At 45.6% G+C, this 25,751-nt stretch overlaps 4 protein-coding genes across 5 annotated transcripts; 1 reads left to right on the top strand and 3 right to left on the bottom strand.

Annotated features, from left to right (window-relative positions):
• Positions 1-994: 994 nt before the first annotated feature.
• Positions 995-8,955, bottom strand: ANAPC7 (anaphase promoting complex subunit 7). Its single transcript, XM_063173101.1, has 11 exons — positions 8,758-8,955; positions 7,456-7,642; positions 6,874-6,993; positions 5,691-5,802; positions 5,285-5,438; positions 5,036-5,178; positions 4,691-4,808; positions 4,110-4,306; positions 3,248-3,472; positions 2,687-2,837; positions 995-1,825 (listed from the first exon to the last, which is right to left on the bottom strand). The coding sequence occupies exons 1-11, from the start codon at positions 8,856-8,858 to the stop codon at positions 1,636-1,638; spliced, it is 1,698 nt and encodes a 565-aa protein (XP_063029171.1). The 5' UTR covers positions 8,859-8,955; the 3' UTR covers positions 995-1,635.
• Positions 8,956-9,535: 580 nt separating this feature from the next.
• On the bottom strand, positions 9,536-14,410 carry ARPC3 (actin related protein 2/3 complex subunit 3). The gene is made up of 7 exons (XM_063173487.1): positions 13,994-14,410; positions 12,943-13,042; positions 11,929-12,005; positions 11,599-11,667; positions 11,184-11,310; positions 10,789-10,883; positions 9,536-10,053 (listed from the first exon to the last, which is right to left on the bottom strand). The coding sequence occupies exons 1-7, from the start codon at positions 14,408-14,410 to the stop codon at positions 9,991-9,993; spliced, it is 948 nt and encodes a 315-aa protein (XP_063029557.1). The 3' UTR covers positions 9,536-9,990.
• Positions 14,411-14,787: 377 nt separating this feature from the next.
• On the bottom strand, positions 14,788-18,798 carry GPN3 (GPN-loop GTPase 3). Its single transcript, XM_063173222.1, has 8 exons — positions 18,697-18,798; positions 18,503-18,611; positions 17,602-17,769; positions 17,077-17,201; positions 16,318-16,433; positions 15,920-16,016; positions 15,418-15,546; positions 14,788-15,031 (listed from the first exon to the last, which is right to left on the bottom strand). Exons 1-8 carry the CDS (start codon positions 18,742-18,744, stop codon positions 14,969-14,971), a joined length of 855 nt encoding a protein of 284 aa, XP_063029292.1. The 5' UTR covers positions 18,745-18,798; the 3' UTR covers positions 14,788-14,968.
• A 240-nt stretch (positions 18,799-19,038) lies between these two features.
• DENR (density regulated re-initiation and release factor) lies at positions 19,039-25,485 on the top strand. 2 transcript variants are annotated; one of them, XM_063173108.1, is made up of 8 exons: positions 19,039-19,173; positions 20,096-20,210; positions 20,900-20,919; positions 21,035-21,119; positions 21,725-21,814; positions 23,818-23,934; positions 24,412-24,551; positions 25,186-25,485. In XM_063173108.1, the coding sequence occupies exons 2-8, from the start codon at positions 20,105-20,107 to the stop codon at positions 25,228-25,230; spliced, it is 603 nt and encodes a 200-aa protein (XP_063029178.1). In that variant the 5' UTR covers positions 19,039-19,173; positions 20,096-20,104; the 3' UTR covers positions 25,231-25,485. The 2 variants fall into 2 exon arrangements, with proteins under 2 accessions (XP_063029178.1, XP_063029177.1); XM_063173107.1 differs by lacking the exon at positions 19,039-19,173 and adding an exon at positions 19,680-19,751.
• The last annotated feature ends 266 nt before the right edge of the window (positions 25,486-25,751 follow it).

Raw genomic sequence — 25,751 nt, forward strand, 5'->3', positions numbered from 1 at the left:
GACAGGGGCTCTCCTCTGCCACAAGTCATTAATGAAGTATTTGCTGTCCCTGAGATGCTGCACAGTTGGTGGATGTGCTCACTGCAGAGCAGGAGCAGCTCAGGCCAGCCCAAGTGCCAGGACAGCTTTGCTTTGCTGCTCTTCCCCCAGCACCTTCAGGGAACCAGAACTCACTTGGGTGTTTTGGAAACTCTCAAGCACACAGAATTCCAGAGAGAACAGACAAGCAGCTGTTTTCTTTGCTTAAATGGATGAACTATTGGTCTCCTCCTCTGTAGGCCATGACACACCAGAACATTTCCAAAACAGACAATAATCTGCCTCTTTTGTTGTGCATTTTTGATACAACATCACAGAGGGATCTTCTACCCTTATCTGCCTTTCAGGGAGAAGCTTCTTTTCCATGTCATGTGTTTGTAACAAAGCCATTTTTCCTCCAACTGATACTCAAAATTATTTTTTTAGCTGTCTAAAAAGTCTGTGTGCTCCAGCATACCTGTGGTAAAAAAATAAATACAAAAGGAATCAAACTCTCGATACAAAGATTATAAAACCACATTTTGGTAAAGATTAAGGAAATCAGAACTGTAAGAAAAATAAGTAATTCCTCTTCCCACACATCAAGCCCACAGAACTGAAACAGTTTCTAGATTACCCAAAGCAGTTCACCCTTGAAATGCTCAGGTTGGAAATTTGTACATGAAGCAAATTTGTTTTAAAAGGTGAGAGAAAAAGACATGAATTCAAAAATTACCTGACAAAGCCAGGAAGTATATAAACATGGAAAAAGCAGGACAATATGTGTATTTGCATAATTTAACATTTCTCCAGCAGTGCAAGGGAAGAGGGATTAATTCTTTTTATAGCATTTTAAATGTCAGTGCTGTACACAGAATGTAAAGTGCTTTGAGTCACTGCTGCAAAACCTTCCAGGAACATACTGAAATAAAACTAAACTGCATTTTAAAATAAATGCTCATGTACACACTTAAAGTGATTGCAGGGTTTAGTAAGGGTTGAGGAAATAACTTTAATTCTCCACCACTGGCTCAATTCTGTACACAGAGAAATCAGCTACAAAAAGTGTCCAGCAAGTCCAGGTTGCCTATTGTCCCAAATTAATCCTGGACAGCACAGGTAATGCCCCAGAAAAAGACAAATTAACTCAACAAACAGAGCAAAAGGAAAGTGCTGCTTCAGCCACACTCTGGGAGCAGCTCCCCCAGACTCAAATGGCTGCACACACATGAGCAAGGCCTTTCCCACAAAGGAGTACAAACCACTGGATTTACAACTTGCCCAAGCACTCAGCCCTGGACAGAACTCAGACATTATCTTCATCACAAACAAAAGGCTCATTACACACCTCAGATTCTGATGGTTTTAGTTCTAGCAGGAATTGTTCAAAATGGAAGTTGTAAATAGCCTTGGATGCAGTTAGTCCTGTATACTTAATAAATAAGAAGCATCAAGGATCTCCACAGTATTGAGATGCACAGAACTATTAATTGGTTTCAGAGTCTATTAAAACAAAAAAAAGTCCTTTATTACTGAAAAAAACCCACAGTTTCTGTTCTTCTGAGAAGAGTGGCCCTAGTGGTGTGTTCCAGTGCCAAAAGAAGCAGCAGGAGGCTTTTACTGCATCCCAAACCACTGTTCCTGATCTGCCCACTGAGCTGCTTCACTGTCACTGCCCTCCAGGTCCCCCTCTTCTCCACTCCCCTCCATGTCATCCACATCTTCCTCCTGGGTGGCATCTGTTGGACTTTCCTCTTTCTCCATTTTCTGCAATCCTTCCAGTGACTTCTGATCATTTGGATCCAAACTGAAGAAAGGAACAAAAATAAAGCATTGTCTTGAAACTTTGTCTTTGTGGCCTCAGAGTAAAGAGTAACAATAAAATCCCATCCTGTTGTCTGCACTTCCTGTTTAACATCATCAGGAGGCTTATTTTAGATGATGATGCAAGTTCCCCTTGAGCTGCTGTAACACTGAGTCTTAAATCTCTTTATAAAACAGTTCTGATCCCCAAGAATGCATTTATCTAAACATCCCACTCTTCCAGAAAACTTAGTCACCTCTCCCAGCAATACTAATTATAAAGTAACATGAAAGCAGTAAAAATTTAAATGACTCTGCCTAAATATAATCTAAGCAGGCAAAAACCAGCTGACCCATTTAAGCTATGCAAGTTTGCAGGGGACATAAAGTGCTGGGTTTAAGGCAAATTGAAGATGTTGCAATCAAAATATGGGAATATTTTAAAAAGTAACACCCTAAAATAGCATTTAGATTATGTTAAGTTGAATCATACTATTTAAATTTACAGAACAGCTCATTTCTATATGCACCTTCTAGTGTAAAGGAATGGATCCTAAAGTCTGACTATAAAATAATTAATAACTATAAATAATTCCATGCCTTAATCCTTTTGTTAGTCAAGGAATCACAAGCCTAGTAACATATTTAGCATTAACACAGTCCCTATATTTTACACTTCTCAGTTTGAAATCTTAAGACCAACCAATTCATGAGCAGGGTGGCATTTGTGTGGTTGTGTTACTTTAATGGAGAATGACACAAAGCCACCCCTGACTCTCACCCTAATCAATCAGCAGCTCATCTGTTTACCCCGAGGAGCTGAGGAGTGGCTGTCACACCCCCCTGCAGGCCAGGGCTGCTTTACCTCAGGGCAATGCTGTACTGGTCCATGGCCTCCTGGTACTCGTTGACAGCCACCAGGAAGTCGCCCAGGATGCGGTGCAGGACGCAGTCGCTCTGGTTGGCCAGGGCATTCCTCAGCAGGGCAATCCCATCCTCATACTTCTGCTCTCTGCCTGGCCACAGGCAAAAACACTGCTTTAATCAACAGCTGAGGCAAATCTATAAAGAGTCACAACGTTCATGGTCTTGCCAACACAAGGCTATCGTCCCTCTAGAGCTGTCAGTGCAGCAGGGCTCTACTTCTTGCAAGATTAACTCTAAACAATGACTTTTTGTTGCAATAGCTGTTACATTCACAATTACATCTGCTTTGAAGCCAAAACATTTTGTTTGCAATTGCTTTAAGTGTATTATCAGCTGCTGGATGCAATTAATTCCTGATATTTTTCCTTCAGGACACAACTGCTAAACCCCTGGGCTGTACCAGCACTGTCACATCCCGCACATGGATGTGGCTCCAGGACACCTTTCATGTACAAAGGTACCTTTAAACAAACGAACACAGGGGGGAAAAGGAACTTACTGAGAAGTTCTGCTTTCTTTACCACAGCTTTAATGTAGTCAGGTCTTTGTGTGAGAGCTTTGTCCAGCAATGTTTTTGCCTTTTCCTGCGTGACTGGGTCCTCCAGGCAGACGGTGGCCAGCAGGGTGAGGGTCTGTGCGTTTGCCCCCAGGGTTTTGTACACGTTGTTTGCCATCACCATGGCCTCGCGGATGCTGTTGGACGCCAGGTAACACTCGATGAGACCTGGGGGGGTCACATGGAAACACTTCAGGGGCTGAGCCAGCACCACAGGCACTCAGCCCTCACTGTTATCTGCACTTAGGAGCACTCAGGTGCTGAACAGCTGACACTCCAATAAGCAAATACAAACTGCAATTGAGAAAGTGAATCTGTGCTTGTCAACATATTCATTCTACAGATAATTGATCTGATGTTCATTAATGGTCAGGCACTGAAAAAAACCTCCAACCCTAAGTACACCTCATCTAATGTTTCTGTCCAATTCCAATACTGAGAGAATTAATACTTCACCTGGACTCTTCACTACTTGAAGCTGCTGTTGAGATCAGCCAGATTTAAATATTTAAACAAATACAACAAAACAAAGCTCCCAGCAGAACTAACCATCAGTTAACGTCATCATCCAAAACTGAGCTGCTCAAAGTGCCCAAGTTTGTTTAACTCCAAATTAAACAACACAAAAACCAAGAAAACCCCTTTTTGAACATCATTTTTACAAACCCACACGTTCTCTCACATCCCTCCCTGATCACACCGTAGGTTTTGGGGTAACAGTTATTTACAGAGGCAAGAACTGCTGTGCACTCCCTCACCCCACCCCCAGCACAGCAGCAGCCCTGCCTCCCTGCCCAGGGCTCACCCTCGTAGCAGTCCAGGCGGCAGGGTGCCAGCCTGATGGCCTCCCTGAAGTGGATGATGGCCTCCTGCACCCGGCCCATGTTCCTCAGGGCAGCTCCCTTCAGCAGCAGAGCCTGCACACTGTTGCTGTTCAGCTGGATTGCTTTGGCTCCCAGGTACAAGGCACGGGAGTAGCGTTTGCTGTAGAAACTGTGACACCTACAGAGAAAGGAGAGGGATTGTAAACATCACTGCCTGCAGTGCCTGTGTGCAGTCACGGGGTTCTGAACTTGTATTTGAACTTCTTGCATTTGAAGTTAAGAAAAAAAACTTCTTCAGAAATTTAAAACACCCTCATATAGATATTAAAACTGTTACTATTTAATATATTGTTGGTATTGCACGGATGTGTAACTCTAAATTTAACATACTGAAAAAAACCACAATAGATATTTGCAGAGAGCTAACATAAGTTACCCAGGAACACAACAGACAGGATAGAAAAGCACCCTCTGAATAAAACAAGCTGAACCCACTGTGTCAGCTCTAACCCACTACATTCAGCAAATCCAGAGCTGAGGAGAGAAAGGAAAGGAAACTCACCCAGACACCACCCAGGGCTCTGCATGCTGGTCAGAAATGTTGAAGAGCCGGCAGCCCAAGTTCTCCACATCCTCCAGCCGACCCTCCCGTGCCAATAAATAACCATAAACATCCATTCCTAAAGAGACACGGTGGAGGATCAATCCTCAAGAAATAGAAAGTTCATTCACAAGAAAAGAAAGCCACAAAACCCACAAACACCAACTTTAAACTGTGCAAATACCTAGAAGGGTTCAAGACATGCAGCTTCTGAATGTCAATTCTGAACTGAAAGCTGGCGACACAATATACAATATTCCACTGCATGTTACTCCTCAGATCAACCTTCTCTCAGGATTTACTCACCTTTTATTAGGTAAGGATCCAGCATTTGTGCTTGTTCAAATTTCAGGATAGAGTTTTTATTATCTCCAGCTCTGAAGTACAGGTCTGCTAAGCTCCCCAGCAAGTCCACATTATCCCTCAGCAATGACTTCTTCTCTAAAGAGCTTAAAGGGAAAAGAAATGCCTGTTATTTATAAATGACACTTTGAATATCATTATAGATAAGAATTTATGTATTATTTGATTGCACCACGCTCTTCCAGCTCTTACCAAATGGTGTTTATGGCTCTGGTGTTGTCTCCAGTATGCACAAAGGCGTAAGCCTTGATCCACACCGAGAGCCAGTCCAGGTTGGGAATGCTCTGGATGATGTTGATGGTCATGGAGGCCACTTCTGCTCCCTTCACTGACAGTGAGAGCAAACCTGTATAGAGGGGTTCACACATCAGTTTAGAGGGGTTCACACATCAGTCTCAGCCACCCAAAACTGCTTTTGATACAAACTGTCTGAGGGGCAGAAACTCCATCCCCTGACAAGCACAAGCAGCTGATTACAGGGCTTGCTGCAACTTCTATAATGTGGTTATGACATGCAACTGCAAGACAGCTACAGCAGTGTAATTAAAATTTTACCAGGGCTGAGCACTGAGAGTGCAGACAGAGTGCAGACACCCACCCAGGATGGCATCCAGGGCCAAGGGACACTGCCTCAGCACCTCCTTGTAGCTCGTCACCGAGGAGCGCTCCTGGCCGGCCTTCTTGTACAGGTTTGCCAGCATCATGTTGATCTGCAGGCAGCAGAAACGTGGGGACAGCCGAGTGTGAGGGACAAAGAACCACTCAGAAAGGTCACAACTCTGTCCTCAGGCCTGCCTGCCTCTGCTCTGGGCAGAAGACAACATAACCTGCATTTCTGAGAACACTCTAAGGTACCATATAGGACGAAATTAAAACTGTGGCTTCTTTCTGAGCACGGAAATAAAATCTACATTATCTTATAGGTACACAGTGCACCTTGAAATCTGTGTTTTGCAGCAAAGAAGTCAAAAGATGGGCAAGTACACAATGCCAAGAAGGATCTGTGCATCCCTTCATCAGTCCCTTCCAGGAATCTCTGTGTCCATGGAAGTGTTTGAATTAGCTCAGCAAGTCAGAGAGTTTCCATTCAGCTTCTGAGTGGAGCCATGAGTGACCAAAGAACAGAAATTATCTGAGCTCCTCACAACACAAGTAGCTGCTTTCTGATGCAGCACTTCATTTACTGGCCTATATAGGCAAAAAGTTTGCTTTTCTCAATCTTTTCTTCTTTTTGTGCTCTGCAAGTTGGTCAGAACACTCTGACATTAACTGCAGTTTAAGCCTGTACACTTCTAGGACAATTTAACATGAAACACAGCTGACTGATCTGATGTGTTAATCTTTTAAGCCCTGCTGAGTAGCAGAGCCAGCAAGCAAAAACTCCACAGATTTGGCACTGCAGACCACAAGGGGATCTAAATATTTAACATTATCTAAACTGTTGTTGAAAAGGATTAAAAGATTTTAAAAGATGGAGCACTAGCAAACTTTGTACTTGCCAAAGTCTCCAGCCTCTTAAGGATTTGCCACTGCTCCAACTATACAAGAAGTTAATAAAGATGCACAAAACATTTAACTTCCCTCATTTTTTATTTAAATTCTTTCTAACAGAGGAAATACAAAATTGGTATGATTTTAATGAAAAGGGTCCAAATCAGCTAATTTAAAATTAGGGGATGCTACCAAACAATATTTAACTAATGAAAAAGACATAGAGCTATTAAACCTACATAATATGTTCTGCCCTAGAGATACACTGACAAAAACCTGCCAGAATTCACCTTTGGAGTTCTCTGCCTGGAAGGAATCCCATCAAGAATAGCAATGGCATCTTTATCTTGCTTCAGCATCGTGTAACATTCAGCCATTTTGTATTTCACTTCAATTTCTGATGGTAAACACTGAAACAGAAAAGAAATGTTTAAATATGATGTTGGTTTAACCAGGTATGAAAATTTTAATAAGGTTTCTTCATAAATATTTATACTGTGCTGAAAAATATTTGGGGCATGTAAGTTAACAATGCAGCTCACTGCTAGCTCACATTGTCCCTGTATTAAAAGCATACAGAAAAACTTCATGCTGGAGACCATTTTAAGTTTTGCATTAGAAAACACCCCAGATATTACCCAACCAATTAGCCTTGAATGTCAGGTTTATCTGACATGATAAATGCACAATCTGAGGTGGTTGGCAGACGTGTGAAGGTGATGCTCAGGGATGTGGTCAGTGATGCACCTGGCAGGGATTCACCCTCAAGGATCTTTTCCATCTTTCAGGGATTCTGTGAATATTGACTCAGCAACATTGACTGGAGGGGGAATGTGATCACTTGATGCAGCACATTATCAGTTCTCAAATACCTGGCTCTGGGGTGTTGATGCAGCATTCCCAGTGGAAGGCCTGACTTTGGAGGTTTTACTTAAGGCTTTTTTCTGCTGTAAGGCCATGGTGTACTTGCTGACAGCATTCCTGTACTCCTTGTCGTGGAACAGGGAGTCTGCATGGTACACAAGGAGCTGGTACTTCTGAGAGGGAGAGAACAGCTCCCTGGAAGACAGAAAGGCTGAGGTCAGATGGCTGCAAAAGAATCAAAACCTTACAGAAACAGAGGGTTTGTGGCTTTGGTTTGTCTGGCTTCACCTTGCAGCTGCTGCAGCCCCCTCACTGCACCACTGAGTAACAGCACTGACTCCTCACACAGGGCTTATCTCACCAATTTCTGTTATCTGTAAGCAAACAAATGCAGCAGCCACTCCTGACACCTCAGCAGCAGCAGCAGCTCAATGTTTGGCTGCTTGGCCACTGCCCCCATCCCTTGTGTAACAAGCCACAGGCTGTAAACATCCATTACACTGCACCAACTTTCTCCTGGCATTATTCACCTTTTATTAGCTAAGGATCCAGCATTTAGCCTGTTCAGATTTCAGAAGACTTTTGTTTGAACTCAAGTTTAAAAGAACAGGTTCTTTGGGACTCAAGTTTAAAAGGCAACTCAGCTCCTTGTACAGCTTTTCCTACATTATATCCCTGTTCCCACATTATAAAAACCCCTTCTATAAAACTCCTAATATCTGTGCAGACCAAATCACCCAACTGTGGCCCTCCAGGACCTGAAGGGAGCCAGCAAAAACCATGGAGAGAGAAAATTTACAAGGGCTTGGAGTGCCAGGACAAGGGGGAATGGCTTCACACTGCCATAAGACAGCTTTAGATTGGATATTAGGAAAAATTCTTCCTTGTGAGGGTGGTGAGACCCTGGCACAGGTTGCCCAGAGCAGCTGTGGCTGCCCCATCCCTGGAAGTGCCCAAGGCCAGGCTGGACAGGGCTTGGAGCAGCCTGGGAGAGTCAAAGTGTCCCTGCCCAAGGCAGGAGGGGTGAAACAAAACAACCCGCAAGGTCCCTTCAGTGATTCTATGATTCTCTGCCATGTTCTAGCGGGTACCCCAAAGGGACGCTGATGCTGATACCCGGACAGAGGCGGGCTCCATCTCCGGCAGGGACAGGGGAAGGCGCCAGGACAGGAACAGGGACAGGGACAGCCCAGGGGCAGAGAACGGGCCAGGGACAGAAACAGGGACAGCCCGGGGGCGGCCCCGCTCCCTCACGGCCCTCACGGCCCTCACGGCCCGCGCCGCGCGCCCCCTGCCGGCGGGGCACTCACGGGTTGTTGCCGCTCATGGTGAGGAGCAGCCCGCTGAGCAGCCGCACGTTCGAGTGCAGCCCGGCGGCCGCCATCTCGCGCACGTGCTCCACCACACTCATGCTGCCGCCGGCAGAACGGAGGGGACGGGGGGGAACCGGGAGAGACCCCGAGCGAGGCACCGGGCACGGAGCTGCCGCCGCCGCCACTCCAAAATGGCGCCACCCAGGGGTCCTCGCGCGCCACCGCCTATAGGCGGCCGAGGCGTTGCCCGCGCGGCCCGACAGGCGCGCGGAGGGCAGCCCGCGCTGAGGACCCCTCGCGGAGGCGGGAACGGCGTGAGGGCAGAGCGGTTATGGGCAGGGCTGTGAGGGGAGAGCGGTTATGGGCAGGGCCGTGAGGGGTATCCGCTCTCCTGTTGGTGCTCTGGTGCGAGACACACATTCCCCGTGCCTCCATAGCTCCCGAATCCACCCCTTCTGCCAATTCGCTGATGGTTGCTGCAGCTAAATGTGTCTGAGATCTCTCAGATAACGACGCTCCTGCCTATAAAAATTGTTAAAGGAGGAAAAAGACCGTTCAAAACTACATTTCCTCATATTTTTTCCCATAATCCAATCTAAAGCTGCCCTCTGTCAGTGTGAAGACATTTCCCCTTGTCCTGGCACTCCAGGCTCTTGGTGGCTCCCCTCAAGTCCTGGACGGTGACAACTGGGTCACTCCAAAGCCTTTCACCAAGAAGAAAAAACCTCTTTGCTTTCTCTGAAGGCTCTCCATAACACACACAGTAGTTACCACGTTAATTACAAGCAAATTTTATTGAAAACAAGGTAAAAATCACTGCACTGGACAACACAGCGTGAGAGGTCTGTTTTCCCTGGACACACGACACCGACTCCAGCCAGCAGAGCAATGACACAGCTCCCGTGCCCCACAGCCAAGCCCATTTCTTCATTTCTTCTCTTAAATACAAGCCCTGTTTTAAATGCTGTAGCCATGATTACAAAGCAGCTTGCATCTGAAACCGCACGTTAGAAATCACTTATTAAGCACCAGCTTAATAATATTTGCTTACACAACTTATCTTTTTGCTCTCCCTCTATCACTCATTGACAGGTTTGGTTTTTTCTTTTTTTTTTTTTTTTTTTACTTCATAAGCACTTAATTTTTTCTTGGTACAAAATGTATCCAAAACAAAGGCAAAAGACTCAAACATCTTGCTGTGGAAATGCTTAAAGTTGTTGCCACTTTGCTTCACTGCCCAGGGCCTGAGAGACTCTTGTTCATGAACTGCCTCTTCACAAAGCAGATCCACCACTGCAGAAGGAAGTACAGAGTCAGAAAATCAGAAGTGGTTTCCATTGACTTTAAAGTATTCAATCTCTGACACACAACAAATATTAAGGCTCCAGTTTTACAGATAGTTTTCCACACTTGAATTGAGGTGAACAAGACAATAGGAATGGACACAATGAGTTCATATTACAGGATTTTGAATTAATATGTGAAACTACTTTGTCTTACTTTACTTTTGTTATATTTTATCCCAATCCAATCATAAATGAGGGATGCATCAGGAAGCTATGCCTTTGAAAGTAAATTAGCCTAAGTGATTTCAACATGAAATGCAGTCACATTTGCACATGAAACACGAACACTCAGGTGACTCATTCATTGATTAGCGATATTTTCAATCTGGACATGAGGCAAAACAATCGACTTCAAAGCAGCTCTCAAAGCAGAGCTGCCTGGGAAGAGAAACAGCACCTCTCGTGCTTGTGAACTCCTTTTGCCACCCCAGGCACGAGCAGATGTGCAGTGCTTTGAAGAGCTGAGCCAGACCCCTCTCATTACTGCCCTGCTTTTGAAATGGCACTCACTGTCATATCACATCAGATTACATTTACTGATAACCTGCAGCTGCCATTTCACTGTAAATTCAATCAGGCTTGGCTGGAGTCACCCTCACCCATCATCTCCCTTCTGTCCACACGAGGCTGAACAAACACCCCCAGCCTCTCCCTGACTGTGCTGATGGCACTGAACTCTCACCTTGCTTGGCTTGTCGCTCTGAGGATCAAACACTTTGTCACACAGGCGGAGGCCGGTTTCTTGCCTCAGCTGCTGCAGGTAGGCCCTCATCACCTCTGAAAGCAGCACAGCAAAACCAGGGTGAACTGGGCAGCACCAACCCCAACTGGATTTAACAGAGACACGTCAGACATCACTGCTTAAAGCAGAGAGGGAATTCCATATCTGCAGGCTGCAGCTGGCTCAGTTGATTAGCTCCATTTATCTATGGAACCAGGGGAATCCTCGAGTTCAGAAAATCCAGCTTGTGCTGCCTTCAGAAGACAGACTGCAGACTTAGAAGATTTAGATTTAAAGTAATTTTTCTAAGGGCAGTTAATGAAGTGTGACCCTCAGAGGCGCTGGGTCAGCCTTACCTTCCTCCTGCTTGTTGGCAGGTTTGGCGTAAATGGCGTTCAGAGGAAAGCCAGGCTCCCCTGGGATTGGGAAGTTGGTGATTCCCAGTGTGTACATCTCCTTCTCTCCCTGGCCTTTGGAGTTACACTGGAAAAACCAGGCAAACAATGGGTTAGCAGTTATGAACAAAAGCTGACAGAGAATTAGAATCAAATATTTTACAAATCTGGAACGGGAAAATTAATCAAGAAGAGCAACACAGCACATCCACAGCCTTGGAGTATTTGAGGCTCTGACAACTGGGACTGGGGTCCATGGCAAATCTCCTTCCAGGATTATTTGTTCCCCTGGAAGGGGAATATCAGGAAATCCTTTCCTTAGAGCAATCCTCAGAACAGACTTTTTCCCACCTGCACAGGAATTCAGTTTTCTTACCTTCTGCAGCTTTTTCAGGCACTCAGAAATGTAGAGGGTGACATAGATCAGTGTTCTGTCAGCCTCATTCTGCAAAACAAGAGCAGGAACTCTTAGATTACAGAACTTTGTGGAACTGATAAAGCCTGAAACAGGAATGAATTCAAGCCATTTTGGGCTACAGTTTCCCCATGAGAGAGAGATTTGCAATTCATGACATTTACCCAACTTTAAAGATTAAGTGGAAGGGGAATTTGTGATCTTCTGGAATTACTTCCTTGAAAATAAATTTACATTCACAGCACTAACCCTCCAAAGAACTCGAATATGCTCAGTATCTCAAAAAATTACCTTAATTTCATAATTTTTGAAGAAAACATTAGCTTTGAAGTAGTAGATGGCTTCATCTATAATATCTGTGTCCTTAGCTATAAAAAAGAGATACAGAGTTAAGCAGTGCACTGTTACACTACATTTGTCATAACTTTTACTCACTGAAGTACATAAATAAGGATTACTGCAAAAGCAAAACCATGGTATTTACAAAAAGGAGAAGTCAGCACCATATAACAGAAACTTCTGAAACACCCTGAGTTCAGACTGTAATATTTAAGCTTCCCACTACCTTCTCCTTCCCCTCTGTTACTTCACAAACAGCAGCAATTCAGCAGTTCCCCACTTCTCTACCACTTTTGAGTAACTCATCAGAGTTTTAACATCATAAAATGATAGAAAAAAAGGTTTTGGAGAAAGCACAATCACTCAGATTCCATTATCCTCTTCAAATAAAGGAGGGGAGCAGAACACAGTGAGAATCTGACTTTTGCTACCATCCAAGACTGCTTAAATCCAGAAACACTTCCTTTCCGTTTCCTTGTTCAAACTGAACCCACATTTCTGGGGAACAGCACGCCTGGGAAGTTCAGGTGTTGAAGGGGAATCTGTCCTGGCTGCCTGTGGGCCCTGTTTGGGTCTGAATTTCATTTCAGTTTTTGCAGCCCCACACCCCGAGTGCTGCTGTCCCTCAGAGCAGCCCAGAGTGTGAGCTCTCTGTAGCTAAACCTCCACTTCCTCTGACAGAGGCTTCACACCAGCTCAGCCTCCTCAAAATCCTGCTCAGAGCACAGGGGGAAGCACCAGAACAGCAACCAGAGGCTCGGGTTACTGAAACCACCAACTCAACATGGGGCACGATTATCTGTGCATAATTATTTTCTACCATTTGCACAGCTGAAGTAGTTGAAAGCTTCCCCCCTCTCTGCAAAGCTTTCCATCTCCCACTGGTGACTCTTGCTGGGGCTGGCTCAGAGCAGCCCCTGGGATGATGAGCTACATTCAGTAATTCAGAGATTATTATAAACTTACTTTCTCGAGGTGCTGGGCCCTTGAACTGGCTTCTGATGGGTAACAGTGCCATGTTCCCAATTAGCTTGGTGTCTGAGTCCATTAAAGTGGAGTGGTAAGCCTAGAGACAGGGAGAGCTGGTTATTGATCCTACTGAAAATAGACATTTCCATTTCCAATCATGTGTCTTCATCAAGCAGGAGTCACAGCCTAGTTCATTATGATGCTTCCAGCATTTTATCCTTGCACAAATAATTGCTATTTTCTATTTAGGTCCAAATCTTGGTGCCATTCTGGTGAAGACCAGGAAAGCACCGGGAGATTGGATAAAATCTGTATTGTTGGTCTGCAGGCATAGTTCATCCCCAGGCTGCCTGACCCCACCTTGGCAGCTCCAAGGGGTAACAGCCCTGCTCTCCTGCCTGAGTTTTGGGGAATTGCACTGGAAGTTAGTTGTCATTAAAAAACATGTAATTTATTTATTTAATGTCTGGGTATTAACAGTAGATAATTATAAATAAAGCCAGGCTTAATGCAGTAAAAAAAAAATCCCAACAAAACTGATTTAAGTGAAAAACAAATCAGCTTTCTGCATACAACAAATTCTTCCTGGAAAGCCGATTTTAAACAAGTTCAGTTTTACGCTCTTTCCAATGTGCTGTGCCAGGCCACTGGGAATCCCTCATCTCCCTTTTGCGGGGGGCAGAGGAAGATGTGACTGGGAGGGGCTGGGTGTAAAAAGCAGTTTATTGCACTGAGGGGAAGGTGGTGCGAACAAAGCCAGAGCAAAGCCCGGCTGTGACCGCCCTCTCCCCCGGGGCTCGCACCCTCCCGGCCGCGGGTGGGTCCCGGCAGGGGGAGGAGGAAGAGGAAAAGGAAGAGGAAGGCGGTGGCCCTGCCGCAGCCTCCCATGGAGAGCCATTCCCCGCTCCCCGCAGCTGCAGCCCCCGTTTCCCCCCGCAATGAGCAGAGCCCCTGCCCCGGCCCGGGATCGCCCCCGCCGCCCCCGGCCCGGCCCCGCCGCCCGCTCCCTCCTGCCCGCGCTGCCGCCGCCGGGCGCGGAGCCGCTCACCGGCATCTCGAAGGGCAGGAGGCGGCTCGGTGGAGCCGGGCGGGAGGGGAGCGGGGCGAACCGGGCAGGAAAGCGGGCACAGAGCTTCCTCCTCCGCCTACGCTGCAGGAAATGAGGCAGCGGCAGAGGCGGTGCGAGGAGGGGAAGCGGGAGCCGCGCACCGCCCCGCAGGCAGCGCACCGGGAAGGGAGCGGCGGGCAGCGCTGTGCCCGTGCGGAGAGCGGCCACCGGGAGGCACCGCTCCACCGGGGCACTGCCGGGACCGGGAGGGTTCCGAAGGGGTGCCGCGATGCTTCGCTCCCAGCTGTTTCTCTCCCTCCCGTGCCTTTCCAGCACAGCCCAGCCGGCGGCACGGGGCACTCCGTGTAAGGAACACAAGAGGGCTCCAAACGTGCTGTGTTCAGACGGATACAGCATTTAAAGGTGCACATTCCAATTGCTGTCAAACCATTACCTTCCCTGACACCCAGCGTTGCTGAAATTGTCCCCTGGTATCTGACTGCCGGCATGAGTCAGGGAGACAAAATGGGGAGGTTTGGAAACTGAGTCACAATAATTCAACTGCAGGGCTGGGGTTTATCCTTTCAACACACCCCAAGCATGGCTCATCCCAAGGCAGTCTGGAGGTGAATTAAACCATGGTAGTTTCCCCAACTTTCAGCCAAATCAAGACTTTCCTGAGCCTTTTCCTCTAGATATGCAGGATTTGCAGGTCTGTTGAACCTCCTCTGGCTCTGCTTTTCCATATGTACTAACACTGGTCTATGTATTTTATAACACACACAAACATAATAAAAAAAAATTGTTTATTAAAGTAGTTACAAGCTCATGTAACTCACTCTCCATTATAAATATTAGTTATTTTACAGATAAAACATCAAGTGTGTTTGTGTAGGGTAGGGGTTGGGGTTTTTTTATTTCATTTTTATTTTTTACTAAAAACAAAATATTTTCCTCCCAGTTTGAACGTGTTTCTTACTCATCCACATGATCTTGAAAGTATTCATCCACAAGAGGAGATTTATCTTCTTCACATTCCTGTAAAAAAAACCACAGAAAAATATAAACCTTCCTGGGATGAACACAGGAATCATTAGGAGACTTTGAACAGTCATGCAGGAAAACATCTAAGTGATCTCAGTGGTCCTTTCTGGCATTTGAAGGTTAAAACTGTGTTAATTTTGAAAATCAAAGCAATACTTTTAAACAACCATTTGATCAACCTGCATATGCAAGATGATATTAAAGAATTTCATTTTTATAACTAAATGAAGATGATACAAGCATTGTCACTGAAAGACTAAACATGGCTTATTTTGAACCATACTAAGACAATTTATTAGCATAGCAAAAAACATATTTATATCAGAACTTCTGTTATGGATACTTTTTAATTTTTTACCTTCTCACCAACAGCCCCTTACCTTTGGTTCTTTAAATTCCAGATCCTCTCCGTACTGAATGGTGAAGTCGATGTGCTGCAGGACGATGTTGATGCTCTCCTCATCAGAGCGATCCAAAGGCAGGAACCGAACCATGCCATAGTCATCAATCTGCACAAGGATTCAAGGGAAACGCAGGGAAATGCACAAAGGTCATTCTCAATCACAGCACTCAAAGCCACTTCCTTAAACCACTCTTTTCTGGACTTCTAAAATACCATTTAAAGTCACACTGCAAACCAATGGCAATTCTGTCCCCAGAACACCTGGCTACCAATCCTGAGTTCTACACAGCAGCAAATTCCCAAAATTGCCAACAGAAAAGAATTCAAAGAAAATGTATTGGCTATGATCCAGATATCAAGAGCATCATATCAGTAGTATCAAGAATCTCATGCTAGTCTGAAGAACTAAAAAACTGAGTTAACAGAGGCAAAAAGTGATAGTGAATTTTAGGGTACCAGCTCAAAAGCAATGTACCTACCAATCCACATATAGATTTGGTCAGCTTTTTAAACCTTTTGCTTTTCAGTATATTTGTAGAATCTTCAATCATAGAATACATATCTGGATCCAAGTACCTGGAGAAACAAAGTCATCATCACCACTGAAAGTCTGTCATTCAGAATGACACATAAGATCCAAGATAAATTATTTACAGAAAAATCCAGAGATCAGTACAAACATGAAGCTATTCTTTTGACTCTGACTAAACTAACCAGCCTGCCCAAATGTTTAAAGATTATTGCTTGAAATAAACAAAATCCATCTTCTCCCACTCCAAAAGAGCATGTTTTAATTGTGGGAAACATTAGACTCAACTTCCAGTGAACTTTGCCTCAGTATATTCTACTACAGAGTAATTATTTTATTGGAACTTACTTTTCTATTTCCTTCTTGGCTTTCTTGCTCAGCAAATCCATTTTGGTCATGACGTTAATCTGTGGGATCTCCAAAGAGATCATTGCACTGAGAGCTGCCAGGATTCCAGAAATAAACTTGAAGAGGATGAAAAATGATGTATTAAAGTACAGAAAAGCACAACACAAACATGCAGGACAAGCACAGGCCAAATCTGGTCATGAATATATGGAACATGGACACAAAGCCATGTAAGGAATCATTCTCTCTGTTGGAAAAAGGAGGTGCTGAGTACCCCCTCAATTTTTAGAGCTTCCAATATGGATCTGCCACTGAAAAGGGCATTAAGAAAACCCAAACCTTTATTGGGACAGTTACTGCTAAATGGGGAAGGTGGCCTGCTTGTTCTTGGGATCTGAGAAAGCTCTCGTGGAATCACAGAAGAATTTAGGTTGGAAGGGACTTCTGGAGGTTACCTGGCTCCTACAACTGCTCAAACAGAAGCACTTCCAGGTCAGACCAGGCTGCTCTGGGGTTTGCCCAGTCAGATTTTGACTCTGCGAATGCCTGTCCCAGTCTGAGCACTCTCACAGTGCTGGCTGTCTGTCCATCCATCTGGGTCTGTCCTTGCTGCAGGCTGTGCCTGAGGCAGCTGATGACAGCAACCACATCTCCCTGGACCTGGCAATTTTTTCCTATGGGCAAACCCAGCTCCCTGAATGGCTCAGACTTGTTGTTCTTTATAAAAATGAACTTTATCAACAGATTTCAAATGGATACCTTGAAAGATTCCACCATGAACTGAGAATCCACAAGGAAAACTCCACAGACACGGAATTCCCACTGCTGCAGCTGCTCCACCAACTGCTTCATCACTGGCAGGTGTGTGTAGAGCTCGATCTGACCTGGGGGACACTCAGGATGTTAACAGGTTGGAATGTGAAGCAAATACAACAGTCCACAGTTATATGTAGACAGGGGAACTGTACTTAAATAAAAACTGGTGAGGAAAGCACCCTCTTTTCAGGCAGCTTTGTGTTTGGGTGAAGTGGAAAAGATATAAAAGGGTTTTTTTCCTCCTTTGGTCTCCAGTTAGTGCTAGTTTGCAGTTGCCACAGCTGATGATGCTACCAAACATCTGTGCAGTCACCCAGATCAGCCCAGGACCAAGTTCACTCCTGAGACACCTGAAAGTGACTCTGACAACTGTTAACAGCTCAACAAAATGGGAATTATCACAACAGTCTACAACCAAATTTTCCAATGCTTATGAAGAGTGATACCAAAACACTGGCGTGTGCTTACCTGGGCAATCAAACAAAACATAGTCATCCTCCACGTGCCCGAGGCTCTCCTCCAGCCAGCTGAAGTTATTGGCAAAGTATTCCATGCAAAACACCAAGCCACCATTGGGGCCAAACCTCAGGGACTCATCTTCCATGACATCATCCACTTCTATCAGCTCACGGATATCTGTGACACACAAACGGCCACCAAAGGCAGGGAGTGAGCTCTGCAGGGAGGGAATGGGCTCTGCAGGCTGGGAATGGGCTCTGCAGGGAGTTCAGCAGCTGAGAAAACCAACAGGATTTCATAGCAGTGCTGTGGGATCTCCCTGGCACAGCCAGCCGCCAAACACAACCGGTTATGTTCATGAAACTTACACAAATGCCTTAATTCCCCAAGTAAATATATGCCAAATACTTCCTGGGACTTGTTTTGAGGGTTCCTGGTGACTGTCTGGGAAACATCTCATTCCCCAGATTTTCCTCTTATGCTCCTGTATCTTCTACTGAATCTCTTCTGAAAGTATCTCAGCTGTGTGGCCAGGTCAAGATGCACTTTTCCTATCACCTTTGTTCAGACACAAACACTGTTGTTGTTCTCAAAGCTGAGGCACTGCCGGTACATGTCAACCACTGGTGTAGGCAAGTACAGGGCCTGAGCAGGAGCTGGCACAGGGCAGCAGCCCCTGGCGCGGGGAGTTATCCCTGGTACAAGAGTGCGTTCATCTCTGACATCTCTGAGCACTATTTGCTACCAGACTAGAATTATTCACCGATTTAAGGATCACACGTTATTTTATTGAAACGATTTTCCCACATCTTCCCCCGCTGCTGCACGGGCTCCGTTTTAGAGGCACAGAACCGGTCCGGCCGCACGGGCAGGGCTCGGCCGGGAGCCCCGCCGTGCCCGGGCCGCTCACCTGCCATGACGGGGTAGCTGAAGAGCTCGGCCGCCGGGTCCAGGTTCACCACCTGCACGGCGCGGCCCAGCGCCTCGCAGTGCTGCACCATGGTGGAGCAGTACGTGCTCTGCAAGGCACACGCGGCCGTCAGGAGCCGTCACGGGGCTCCCGCCGCCCCCGTTCCCCGCCGCTCCCCGCCGTTCCCCGCTCACCTTCCCGCTGCCCGCCGGGCCCATCACCAGCTGCGCGTACCGGGGCATGGCTGCGGCGGCCCGGCGGGGAATGGCCGCTGCGGCGCCCCGTAGCTCGGCCGAACCCGTGACGGCTCAGCGCATGGCCCCGCCCACCGCGGTACGGCGAGCCGGCGGGGTCAAACTGTGCACGCCCCTCTCGCGAGACGGCGGCGCTGGGGCGGGCGCACGTGCGCGCGCGGTGAGGGACCGGGACCCGCCGCGGCCCGAGGGGCCTCCGGTAACACCGACACCGCCCCCGGGCCCCCCGCCCCACCCCGCTCCGCTCAGCCCCCGCCGGGCGGCTCCCGCACGCGCCCGCTCCCTCTCCTCCGGAGCCGCGGCGCCGCCGCCGTCCCTCGCAGGGATCTCCCCGGTGCCTGTACCGAGCATCCTGCCGGCGCCCTCCGTGCCGTCAGCCCCGGCACCGCCCCGCCCTGCGAGCCCGCCCCTCCTCAGGTACCCGAACCGCATCCCCCCGGCTGCCCCCATCCCCTCAGCTCCCTCATCCCCTCAGTTCTGCCCTCACGCATCCCCCTGTTCCCTCATCCCGCCGTGTCCGTGATCCCCGCCGTGTCCGGTGTCCCAGCACCCTTCCCGACCCGCCCTCACTTCTGCCCCCGGAGCACCGGGCACCCTCCGGGCCTCTGTGAGGTCTCACGAACACCCAGCACCTCACCTGTCCATGTGTCCCTGTCCCTCTGTCCGGAACCCACCTGAGCCTCGGGAATTTCCCTCAGCGCTCCTCGCTGCTCAGCACGGCTCGTACGAGACCCCAAGCTCCCTCACACAGGTCCTGTCTGTTCCCACCGTCCTGGGGGATTTCCTGTGTGTTCCAAACTCTTTCCTTGTTGACTTCTGTCATCTAAGTGCCTTGCTTGAAAACGTGTGTGTAAACCACTATTACATCCATTAGTGGCTTGACTTTGCTTTCCTTTTTTTGTGCTCTGTTTTTTTTTCCCCAGTGTTCTTGGATCAGATTGTGGCTCTTCAGGCACTGATTTAAATGACCCTTTTCCTTTGCTAATATGCAAGAGGTACCTGCCCCCAGTGCCCCCACTGTTCGTGTGCCACTGATTTAACATGATACTTCACTAAATTGTCCTTAACCCAGCGTGTTCTCTAATTCCATGTGGGTTTCTGAAAGATTTTTCTTCATTTTGTGGCTCTTTGGCTTCTTTCCCCTTATGTGCTAGAACTCCAATACTGCTTGGTATCCTTTGTAGCAGTTTTCCCTATGTTTTCATTATTTTTGACTCCCAATTTCCTGTCCTTCTCTTTGACACTTGTCCCTATTTCCTCTGGGATTCTGGAGCTGGGGGGGCTGTGACTGACTCAGACCCAGAGCCTGGGTGCTGATTGTGTCCCCTGTGCCCCACAGGTCGGTGACATGGCCACGGATGTGGCCGAGCCCGTGGTCCCTGAGTGCAGAGGGGACGGCAGGAGCGGAGCCAGGTCCGACGCTGATTATCCCCTGAGGGTGCTCTACTGTGGAGGCAAGTGCTGGACAGGGACAGGAATGGGACAGGACTGGGAGCACGCATCCCTTCCTGCAGGAAGCCATTAGCACAGAAAAACTCTGAGCATTAATATGATAGCAAGAAATGGAATACATTAAACTGCTATACTGTGTCTAGAAGTGTTCTTTACTCATTCTGTTTGTAGTTATATGGGTGAGATTTAAAGGGAAGTAAATTGTCTTGGCAGGTGTGTTTTAGATAGGAATGTCATTTTGCTTCAGGCTGGAAAACAGTAGGAACCAGCCCTGCACAGTTGGTTTGGCTGTCCCCTCTTTGGGACATTGGCAGCTCTTGGAGAAGGGAAAGCTGACCAAACCACCTGGTGCCTTGTTCAGTGTCTCCTTTGCCTCAGGTAGAAGTGGTGTTTTGTTCTGTAGCTTTTCCCAACCTTGGGCTTCTCCTCCCCTTCCCTCAGTGACTGGCAGCTCTTGCTGTGGTGGTTTTACCTTAATGCAGAGCATGTGAGCACAGGTCTAATGAGAGGGGAATTAAAATGTGGAGTGGCAACAATAAAGAAATGTTTTTGAGTCAGTGTGTGGTTATAACCAGAAGTTATGTAAGAACCCATCCCTGACTTTGAAACACCATTTGGAATTTAATTACTAAGGCTGTAAGTAAAAAATTCCTTTTTTAATCTGTTCTTTTTTTCCCCCTTCTTTCTCCAGTCTGTTCGTTGCCAACAGAGGTGAGTAATTTTTTGTTGTCCAAGTTTCCTTCTGTCCTATTATGCCCTATATTGGTGTATTTGTGATGTATTTTTTCATTCCTCCACTAACAATATTCTTATATATTTTCTCTAGTACTGTGAATACATGCCTGATGTGACTAAATGCAGACAATGGTTAGAAAAGAATTTTCCAGATGAGTTTGCAAAACTTACAGTAGGTAAGAGTCTTTTCTATTTTCTAACTGATATGTGTCCTTGGATATATTTGGAAATATCTGTCCACTTCTTATCTCTTCCCTTTTCCTGCCGTATCATGTGAAAGTTAATGCTTTGGATGCTCTGAAATAGGTTTTATGATGTCAAAAATACTAAATAATCAATTTGTAGTTTTATTAATAATACTTGGGGTTTCTTAAGGTTCCTGCCATAAATATCTATGCACTTGTTTCCCATCAGAGTTAGTTTATTGGATTTTGTGTATTTCCAGTCTACAGTGGATGGCTGGAGGAAAGGTCATTTATAATAGGGAACTTATTTGTTTGCATTTGGAATTTCAGTATTAACATTATCATTAATTTCTGTCTCTCTGTGCAAGAGCCTTTATTGAAATTGTTGTTGTAGCTTGGAGCTGAGGCTTTTCTGGAGTCTAATTTGTACAAATACTGTAATGAAGATATAACATGCATCAGTCAAAAGGCTGCTGCACTAAGTTTAATGATTTATCAAAATATCACTTTACTTACTCCCTGTTCCTGTAAGGCTGTGGGTGTTTGATCACTAATTTTATTCTTTCTTCCCCTCACTCCTTTCTGCTGCATTTTAGAAAATTCACCTAAACAGGAAGCTGGGGTTGGAGAAGGCCAAGGAAATGTGGGAGGAGGAGAAGAAGAGGAGAAGAAGAAGCAAAAGAGAGGCAAGGTCTAAATAGTTGATTGTGGTACTGATTTCAAAGCAGTTTGGGGCATCCCTCTCTCACCTGCTGGGCTGAAGCAGGGCACAAATTCCTTGCATTTTGGTGTATAGGAAATACACATGGAATATCTTCCTCCCTCTGGTCTGTGCCAATGAAATGTTGGAGAGGAGGGACAGGCAGGGAGAGGTGACCTGCACCCTGTGCCCCACGGTTCCTGTCACCACTGTCACACTCAGGGAGCAGCTCCTCCCCAGCTGGGATCAGCTGGCATTCCTCCCAGAGTGCTGAGCCCTGTTGAGCAGCACTTTATGGGCTGCTTGCAGAGTGGAACAAAGGCTGCTCCCCTCTGGTAATGCCTCCTGACTCTGCTCTGCCTTTGTTCCTTCCACCTCTCTGCATTCACAGAACAGGATTTGGTTTTGTGCTTTTAAATCTGTTACCTGTGTGTCCATCAGCAGCTGTGTCTCCTCCCAGCAGTGCTAATGAAAAACATTCTCTAAACTTTGGAAGACATAAAATTACGTGGAACAATTTAAACACACTTTTATCTTCAATCATTGGAGCTGTTTCTGCTGAATTAATTAACATGCTTTCCACCATAAATCAGAGTTCTGGAGCTGTTAATGTGTATTTGCCTGTGCAGTGTCAGTTCTGTGTAATGGTCCAGAAATTATGGCTAATACCCAGTAGTTTCATATTTTATGGCACATATATTTTTGTTTTATTTTTGGTATCTTGGTAACCAGTTTAATTTACCTTCTCAGCAGGCAATGTCTAGTGACAACAGTAATTCATGTTCTCTAACTTGGATGCTTTTCCCAGAGATTTCAGGACATTTTATTTCAACATTAATTTGTTGTGAGGGGTGGTCTGATTAGTTTTCAGTCTGGTATTTGGTTTTAAAATAAGAATTTAAAATATTTGGTGATTTTTCTCCTAGAATCCAAAGTTCCATGAAAACTTACAGCATGGGGTTAAGTAGGATGGTGTAAGAGTGACCATAAGAGTGTGAGGGAAAACAAGCACAAACTTCATGAGACATTGCTGAAACTCACAGAAGGAAATTTAAGGCAGAAATTTACTGTCTAAAAATTATCAGACACCAGTTTATATTAAAACAGAATTAGAAGTGCTGCATGTTAGAAACAGAACCAGCCACAGGGGTTGGTTTACTTGTCATAAATTCTTTAGGTTTTCATGCTGAGAAGGCTCAGAAACATGAAACTGTGCTTACCCTGGAATAACATGGTGACTGTACACGACGTTAGCTGAGATCTTAATCTGGCTTGAAGAATCCTAATGAGTGGAATGTGTATTTTGCATGCTCTACTCTGACTCAGAAATGCCTGAAACGGGGAGTGTTCCCAGAGGCTGGCCTAGGAGCAGGCAGGGGAAAGGTGGTGGTGTTAAATGCAGTGGGGTTGGGCTGCTCTCAGAGTGTGGGGTTGGCACCTGGCTCACATTTCCCTGCCTGGTTCACTGTGGGGTTGTGCACAGGTGTCCAGAACTTGATCTGCTGTACAACCCAGCAGCCTGAGCAAAGCAAGACCTTGTGGCCTCAGGAATGGGCATGAGCAGCTTGCTTTGCCTCAGACACAAACCATCAGGATGCTAAAATAGTTGTGGAAAATATAAAAGAAAAATTTATTTCTAGAGTTATGTAAATCTAGACCGAACACAGTGATTGGTAAAGTGTGGGGAAAAGCCCTTTTTTGCTGATTGTATTGGTGGTCTGCTATGCAACCTGTGCTTGAATGCACATTTCACATGTATTTCCCATAATACTGGACTGTGCTGATGTGGGATCTTTTTTCAATAATAATGAATTTCAGACAATGTGCAAAATACATTTTTGTTTACCAACAGTGTTGGGGAGTTAACAGTTTCTTTGTTTATAATGGCAAAGTCTTACCTTGTATGCTTTTTTCTTTGATGAACTATGATGTAATTAATCATGTAACCTTTAATTAATTAATCATGTAACCTTCTGCTCTGTTTTAAAGGTGGAAGAGGTCAGATAAAACAGAAGAAGAAGACTGTACCACAGAAAGTTACGATAGCTAAAATTCCCAGAGCAAAGAAAAAATACGTCACGAGAGTGTGTGGCCTTGCCACATTTGGTGAGTTTGGGTTCTCTGGTATTGGATGTGCCTGCCTTTACCCTCATGATAATTCTTCTGGTTGTTTTCCACTGGGGAATCTGCTTCCAGCTGTGAGATGGAAGTCCCAAGGTGCTTTTTTTTTAGCAGTTGCAAAGCTAAAAGTACACTGACTTTCCACAGGGATAAATTATTAAGGTACTTATTGCCTTAATAAAGACAAAGAGGGTTACAGTTTTTTTGAAACAGGGTGCAGACTCACCTCAAGAGAACATGTAGAGGACATTCAGCAATTTCTACCTTGAAGCATTTGTAGCTCAGCAGAGTCAGATGTTTTGGGTGTAAACAACAGACTTGGCTTTCAGTGGAAACTCTAGCAAAGCTTCAGCTGTGAAGTGCCACTACTTTTTCGAGTTAAAACAAGATTTTGGCTTTAATCTTGAGAAAATATTTTTATGAAAACAACTGTACTTAAATTGTTCATTTTCCCCTGGGCAGAGATTGATCTTAAGGAAGCACAAAGGTTTTTTGCTCAGAAATTTTCCTGCGGTGCCTCAGTAACAGGAGAAGATGAAATCATCATTCAGGGGGACTTCACAGATGACATTATTGATGTCATCCAGGAGAAGTGGCCTGAGGTAATGAAACTTTCTTTCTCTCAGGTAGACACACACTTTTCCACACTAGCCTGTGATTTAGCAATGATTTTGGAGAAGGGATTCATCTTTGGCAGCACAGATTGGTGCACAAAAATAAAAGAGCAGTTGTTGCATTCCCACCCTACAGTGAGGGAGGCATGTCAGAATAAATGCAGCTGTCAAATATCTGTGCCTTCTTTGTGACCATTTCTTAACAGTGAGTGTCTTAAGTATTCTTACATTGCCATGCTATTTTTCAACACCTCATAAAATATTGCAAAATTAAAACAAACAAAAAAGCCCCAAGCCCCACACATTTGTGCTTCAGAAGAGATCAGCCAGTGTGGGTTGGACTGAAATTTAAAGCTGAGAGTTGTATTTGCAAGGGCTTTCTCTGACTCTGCCTTTTCCTGGCATTTCCCAAGTGGAATTCTTTATGGTTTAAGTCCTTAGGGCTGTCTTTATTCCCAGCCCTGCAGGCTCAGCTGTGTCCTGGAAGCACGTGTCACTCACCCAGGGTGTACAACAGGGGATCTGCAATGGGGCTCTTCACTTCTTTACATTTACAAGGTGTACATTGAAGGGTGTAAAAAGAAAATACTTAAGTTGCTGTGTTGTGGCTTTTTCTCCCTAGGTCGATGATGACAGCATTGAAGATCTTGGAGAAGTCAAGAAGTGATAGTGGAGGACTACCTTTATTTAATTATATGGTTATAAATGATATAGCAAAAGTGAGGCTTCTAAATCCATTTGCTCTGCAGTGAAACTGTGGAGAACCCATGTCCTTGGCATTCTCACTGTTCTGTATAGGCTGCTTGGTTTTCTTTTTTGTTTTTGGGGTTTTTTTTGTGATATTTGCCAAAGTTAAATTGGGGTTCTACCATGCTTAAGCATGAAGTAGATTTAAATAAAATTACTGTTCCTCACTGAATAATTTCTAAGGTTTTTTGCATCTGCTTTCCTCTACCTATCTTATGGGAAAATAAGAATTTAAGGCATTAAAAGTTTGTTTTCCATCTGCTGTCCTTTCTGCTGAGCTTAACTGAATAAGGCACGTGGCTGATGTAGACACTTTTATGTCTCATTTACCTGCAGAGAATTTTAGAAATCAGAATGGAACAAACATTCTAAAGGTTGGTTAGCAATGAAAGAACAGTGAATCCTGAAGTGGTCATTCTACATCCCTGCCAACTGAATTAT

Source organism: Melospiza melodia, chromosome 20, assembly GCF_035770615.1.
Source record: "Melospiza melodia melodia isolate bMelMel2 chromosome 20, bMelMel2.pri, whole genome shotgun sequence".
Taxonomy (NCBI): domain Eukaryota; kingdom Metazoa; phylum Chordata; class Aves; order Passeriformes; family Passerellidae; genus Melospiza; species Melospiza melodia.

Excerpts from the sequence above, each read along its gene's own strand:
- ANAPC7 (XM_063173101.1), bottom strand. The coding sequence starts at position 8,858 with ATGAGTGTGGTGGAGCACGTGCGCGAGATGGCGGCCGCCGGGCTGCAC. Across the intron at positions 5,803-6,873 it reads CCAGGCAGAGAACTCCAAAG|ATCAACATGATGCTGGCAAA; the intron begins GTGAATTCTGGC and ends TGCTGCCTGCAG. Across the intron at positions 3,473-4,109 it reads CCGCCTGGACTGCTACGAGG|GTCTCATCGAGTGTTACCTG; the intron begins GTGAGCCCTGGG and ends TGACCCCCCCAG.
- ARPC3 (XM_063173487.1), bottom strand. The coding sequence starts at position 14,410 with ATGCTGTATCCGTCTGAACACAGCACGTTTGGAGCCCTCTTGTGTTCC. Across the intron at positions 12,006-12,942 it reads GGGCCCAGCACCTCGAGAAA|CTAAGGACACAGATATTATA; the intron begins GTAAGTTTATAA and ends TCTTTTTTATAG. Across the intron at positions 10,054-10,788 it reads AGAGCGACAAGCCAAGCAAG|TGGTGGATCTGCTTTGTGAA; the intron begins GTGAGAGTTCAG and ends TTCCTTCTGCAG.
- GPN3 (XM_063173222.1), bottom strand. The coding sequence starts at position 18,744 with ATGCCCCGGTACGCGCAGCTGGTGATGGGCCCGGCGGGCAGCGGGAAG. Across the intron at positions 16,434-17,076 it reads TCATGGTGGAATCTTTCAAG|TTTATTTCTGGAATCCTGGC; the intron begins GTATCCATTTGA and ends ATCCTCTTCAAG. Across the intron at positions 15,032-15,417 it reads TGGAATTTAAAGAACCAAAG|GAATGTGAAGAAGATAAATC; the intron begins GTAAGGGGCTGT and ends TTTTTTTTACAG.
- DENR (XM_063173107.1), top strand. Across the intron at positions 21,120-21,724 it reads GTTTGCAAAACTTACAGTAG|AAAATTCACCTAAACAGGAA; the intron begins GTAAGAGTCTTT and ends GCTGCATTTTAG. Across the intron at positions 24,552-25,185 it reads TCCAGGAGAAGTGGCCTGAG|GTCGATGATGACAGCATTGA; the intron begins GTAATGAAACTT and ends TTTTCTCCCTAG.